Source organism: Passer montanus, unplaced genomic scaffold, assembly GCF_014805655.1.
Source record: "Passer montanus isolate IOZ18808 unplaced genomic scaffold, ASM1480565v1 scaffold94, whole genome shotgun sequence".
NCBI lineage: Eukaryota > Metazoa > Chordata > Aves > Passeriformes > Passeridae > Passer > Passer montanus.
This window is the reverse complement of record NW_024374812.1, coordinates 875,229-880,919: the sequence shown is the minus strand read 5'-3', so window position 1 is coordinate 880,919 and position 5,691 is coordinate 875,229. Positions and strand designations below refer to the sequence as shown.

At 44.5% G+C, this 5,691-nt stretch overlaps 1 protein-coding gene across 2 annotated transcripts in view; it reads left to right on the top strand.

The window, feature by feature from the left end:
• Positions 1 to 216: 216 nt before the first annotated feature.
• The window catches only part of TFAP2D (transcription factor AP-2 delta), a 45,121-nt gene continuing 39,646 nt past the window's right edge, over positions 217 to 5,691 (top strand). Inside the window, exons 1-3 of one of the 2 annotated variants that reach the window (XM_039696023.1) lie at positions 217 to 255; positions 661 to 1,158; positions 4,661 to 4,721. In XM_039696023.1, the coding sequence (XP_039551957.1) occupies positions 694 to 1,158; positions 4,661 to 4,721 (526 nt within the window). In that variant the 5' untranslated portion in view covers positions 217 to 255; positions 661 to 693. Of the gene's footprint in view, positions 256 to 509; positions 1,159 to 4,660; positions 4,722 to 5,691 lie in introns of those variants that run through there. The other variant, XM_039696022.1, reaches the window with a different exon arrangement.

Sequence of the window (5,691 nt, the reverse complement as noted above, 5' to 3'; positions counted from 1 at the left end):
TCACCACCAGCTCGCCAGGAATGGGGAGTTCTCGCTAAAAAAGCAGGACCTCTCCTTTCTTTCGAAACGCAGGGAAAAGAGGGGGGGAATTTTGGATCTGATTCGTTATTTTAAAAAGAAAGAAAAATAGGGGTTCAAAAAAAAAAAAAAAGAAGGGAAGGGAAAGAAGGAAGGAAGAAAGGAAGGCAAGCAGGCGGCAAAGCTTTCTCAATGTGTAACGCTGCAACATAGGGACGGGACTTGTGTGTATTCTCGGTAGTTTCCTCTGTTTGATGACTTTTTTTTTGTGTCAGCCCCAGATATTACAGCTGTGATCAGGAGGTGGATGGATAGATGGATGGATAGATGAATGAATAGATGGATAGATAGATAGATAGATAGATAGATAGATAGATAGATAGTTTTTATTTCAGTGTGTGGATTCCTTTTGTTTGACAGTATTAAGGGCAGGCTGGGCTGTTTATGATTTTTTGAACAGACCTTTATGGCACCAGCCCAAGGTAGGAAAGGATCTTTTGTTGCTGGGGTTGCCGCTCGCAGGCTTAGACGCTTCTGCAGGGGGAGAAGCTATGCAGGACAGAGTGCTTGGAAGAACCGTACCCGGGGTTTTCAATGACAAACCTCCAGTTTTGGGGTCTTCTTTTCACTTCTTCCTTTCAGATACGTCATGACGGATCAAACAGTTACCGTTTGATGCAGCTTGGATGCCTGGAGTCTGTGGCCAACTCGACCGTCGCCTATTCCTCCTCATCTCCTCTCACTTACTCTACCACGGGCACCGAGTTCGCCTCCCCGTACTTCTCCACTAACCACCAGTACACCCCACTGCACCACCAGTCCTTCCACTACGAGTTCCAACACAGCCACCCGGCAGTCAACCCCGACGCTTACTCCTTGAACTCTCTCCACCACTCCCAGCAATATTACCAGCAGATCCACCATGGAGAACCCACTGATTTTATCAACCTGCACAATGCGCGGGCACTCAAGTCCTCCTGCTTGGACGAGCAGAGGAGAGAGCTGGGGTGCTTAGATGCTTACCGCCGCCACGACCTGTCTCTTATGAGCCATGGATCCCAATATGGGATGCATCCAGATCAAAGACTCCTGCCAGGACCAAGCCTCGGGCTTGCAGCCTCGGGAGCAGACGATTTGCAGGTAAATAGCATGCGATCTCCTTTCGAGGCACCTACCCCTCCCCTCCCCCTGTCCTGGACCCCCCCACCACCCCCACCCCCATTTTCCTCTGCTCGGAATCGCTCATACAAAGGAGGGAAGGTTCATCCCAAACCCGATCCAGCGCCCGGCCCTTCCAGATTAGTAGCAGCAAGAAAAAAATGTAGAAGGGGAAAGAAAAAAAAAAAATCAACAAAACTAGCGGTCTTCTTTGGCCAAACAAACAAATCGAACAAAACCAACCTCGCGCCTGCCTTTGCCGCGTGGGTTGTGTCTCTGTGCTGGCTGAGACCGTGGGGGTCCCCCGGAGATCTGTGGGTGAATGTGCGTGTGCCAGCCCTTACCCAGTCACACAGAACCCAAATCAAACAAGAACAAACCCATCTTCTTGCTTTTCCTAAACTTTTCCTCTCTTTCGGGGCAAGGAGCACTTTGCAGCGACACATCAGGCAAGTGATTTAAGGAAGGCAAGGAGGAGGAAAAGAGAAAAAAGGCAGGGCAGGAAATAAATCTGCTTTCCGACAGACCTACAAAGGCAAACCTTCCGAGATATGAGGGAGGAAAGAGATAAACGGGAGCAAATGTTCCTCAGAAAAAAAAGTCAGAATGATAAAAATGCCTCGCTATATCCGATCTAGGTGTTAATAGGGTGAGAGATAAAGTAGGTAAAGCTAAATTCATCTGTCTATCTATCTAATCATTCATCCACTCCACACTAACTGGCACCTGCACCCATCTAAAAAATGTTATTTCTGTGTATCAAAAGCTCAGCTTTTTCGGCTCAGAAATCCATTCCCGCGCGCTAAAAATTCACCTCCGCCAAACTGAGCCGGTTGCTTAAATGAAATTGGTTTCCAAAATTGCAAAGAACGTCATCCTGTATCTAACCTCCATTCCGAAATGTGCCCCAAATCAAAAAGCAAACCTTCCTTCCCCCGACAAGCTGAGGAACTGAGGGCTTCCCCATCGGCAGGGAGAGACAAACGGGACCGTATTTACTGTACTTACTTTTCCCCCACACTTCGCTCCCTGGCATACAAAGCTGGCCGTGGTGGACTTTCCAAAAAGATGTAGCGGTCAAGGGCTTGGGGGGAAAAAAAATCAATCCGAAATTTGTAAAATGAAGGTTTATTTTCTTTCCTTAAAATCAAAGCACGGAAAATAATCCAAATAATCTACCTATATCAGGAAAAATAAATATTTTTGCCCCTCTTTTTTTCTAGGAGGAAAATAAACCCACCAACAAATAATGTTATCTTTTATACCTCAGATGAGTAAAATCTGGCTATTTAAACCTAGTTTTCTCTACTAAAATTCACCATATAATTTTGTCCTCTCTGGCCATTTTTTTTGTTTACATTTTTCACAAGGATCTCCTTATGTTACACCCCTCAAAAAAAAAAAAATCTGCCATTCACTGCTCAACCCCAACTAAAACCTATTTACTCCTTTTTATAACCACGTCTGCTGCTGATTTTTTTGTATCTGTACAAATTTTTTTTCTTTGGCAGGCACAAAGCCTTGTATTTTTCAAAAGAGGGGATTAGGAACGTTTGCAAGACAGCAGACAATGCCTAAGTCCCGGGCAAAAAAGCACCATAGTTTATCCAATTTTCGACTTAGTGCCATTCAACTGGTCATTTATGCAATGTCATCCGACCAAACAACATGTTTCCCTTCTAAAAGGAAAAAAAAAAAAGGTTGGTTAAGCTGCTAGAGGCACAGCCTCTCTTTATTTATGTAACGAAGAAGAAAATCAACAGCTTTCCTTTGGAAAATATTAATTTTTCGATCACAAGTTATTATCAAACAAAATACTTAGGTATTTGTACTTAATCTCTTCATTATTTTTTCCTCCTCCCTCTTTTTCCGAACACAAGAGGGAGTGTACAGAGGTATCAAAAGCCTGTGTGGTGAAAAGTTGAAAATATTAGTATTTGTCGTTAGGACTTGGGTGATTCAGAACAAATTTGGACTCTCGCGAATATCACTGCGGGTGTAGAGGGAAGCGTTTTGGTGGCGAGCAGAAACAGGATAGCACAGAAATACTTTTAAACCAAAATTATGGTCTAACTAGTCTACCCCTTTCTCCTTAGTCTTTCTTTTTAAAACGTTCATCAGCATATGCCTCATTTCAAATGCAACAAATGTAAATATACTTTTCCCTGCACAGAATTTTAAGTGAATGTCCAATAGTTTCGAGGGCGGTTTAAGTCAGCCTAACAGATGCAAACAGTCTTGGAGCTGGAGTGGCATCTTTCAGTGCCCTAAAAAGATTTTCCATGGGCAACAAAGAAAACTGTCACACCTTTTCCCATCACCGCTTTAATTTATGCTCAGTCGCCAAGTTTTTTTCATATTGATTTCATAATCACTTTAAGGCAGAACACTTAAAATAAAAAAGGGCCTTGAAAAGGAAGGTCTTACAGGGCCAGGGCCAATATGGTGAAAGTGGGGGAGAGAGCCAGGACTGTAAAGATTGTTTTGTAAAGTGGGGTTTTTATTATGCACCGACTCTCTCCGCATTTACTTAACTCTTCACGGGCTGTTGAATAGGTTAACACCCTTAAAGGCCTCTTTCATGTCCAATACCTCGTTTGTTTGTAGAGGAAAATGCGTCTTTAACACATTTCCACTGGGCAAAGATTTAGGTTTGGTTTGTTGTGTTTTTTTAACCCCAACATAAGGAAAAACCCAAAGAAAACCCAACCCTTTCAAGTCTTTTATCACTCCAATAAAAATATTTATTAAGGAGGGCGAAGATCCCCAAATAATCAGCCTTGTAACAGGAGAATAAAGAAGTGAGATCTCTTCGGACGCGCACCAGAAGCCCTAGGCAGGTTTTTTTGATGGTTCTTCACCCCTCGCTCACACATGGGTGCCTGTGTGTGTGCGCACACAGATGCATATTCATCCCCACCTATGTGCGGACACACGCATTGTTACAGCACCCTCACGACTCTGTGGAGCCGGCAAAGCCCAATAGGTCATCTGTTGTTTGTGCTCTTTGTCTACTTCTGTGCACACTTTCTAAGTCGGTGTATGCGTGTCCCAAAACGCATCTGTGAATTTAGCTGTGTGCCCCAATATAAATATACCGCTAATCATACAAAACCAGAAAAGTACATTTTTAGCTTTGTGCGTGCAACTGTGGAGCGGGAATGCACTTCTCTCAAAAGTACTTGTTTGTCTGTCTATCCTGCTATGTAACTGCCCGTCTAAGTTGCCAGTTCGGGAAAAATTCTTGTTTAAATGGCAATGAAAGGAAAAATTATTCTGCGTTTGGTGGGGTAGGGGCAGATGGCAGGATGGAGGGGGGATTTCACTTGGGTTCTCTGAGAGTAACTGTGTTTTTCCAGTTCACCTTAACTATTGTTCCTGGGCGAATCATGTAACAAAGCAAAAGCTGTGTGATCTCTCTGCGGGTTTCTGTGTCTGATTTCTTTCTTTCCTTTCTTTCCTTGTTTTCCCCTCATTACTTAAGAGCTCAGTGGAGGCCCAGTGTGGACTTGTACTCAACGGGCAAGGAGGTGTGATAAGAAGAGGTAAGAGGTTACAAATACTTGCGTCTATCAGTTTCTGTAAACACACATCCCTTTCCATCTCTCCCTGCCTTTCCCACCCCCACTGTTTGGCGTAGTTTGGATTTACTGCCGAAAAAGTGGTAATTTGCCGTTTGTCAGAAGTAATTTCAAACTCGCTTAGAGCACTTCGCATTTCACAGTCCATTTGCACTTTACAAACGATCTGCTCCTCGGTAGCTCTCGGGTACTCCCTCTGAATTCAGAGTTTTCCTGAGTCGGTGTAACATTCCGCGTTTAATCGGGATGATCCCTGATAGTTTGAGAAACGTGTTCCCTGTCGCCGGGCTGTTAAGTCGGTAGTTTGATCTCATGAGAGGGGGGGAAAAAAAAGGAGTTTTTTGGGAAACGTGGTTTCAGTGGCGCTACAGACCGGTGTGGAACTAGCTTTTGAGTGTCACTTCATTTGATAACCATCTGTCAGTGTAAATATCGAACATCAAAGTTAGAGGAGAGGTTTGGAACTCGTGTTAAGTACACGTCTCTACAGAATTTGTGAAATTTGAATGTCCCGGGAAGTTTGTTATTACCGTCATTTACTCTGAAGAGAAACAACACTGGTCTAAAGGCCTAACGTAGGAACACATTTTCCATACAAGCTTAAACACATCCTTTCACTCCCGATATAAACCACGTAATTCGGTCGGGGAGAGGACACTTGGCGACTCAGCCTCTCACAATGCTCATTTTCCTGTGCTAGTCTCCCCTTATTCATGATATACAGCAGAAAAAACAGATACTCAGGAGATATTTTGGGCGACGTGACACTATTGTGTCAGCCGCGCTGCCTCCAGCCGCTTCCCCGGACAAACTTTATTCCCACTGCACCAGAATTGTTTATTGCGGGAGCACCAGTCCCGCACGCCGGCGGTGGGCGGGGATGGGGAGCGGGCTCTCCCGCCGCTGTCCCGGGTGGGGGCTTTGCTCGGGGTCT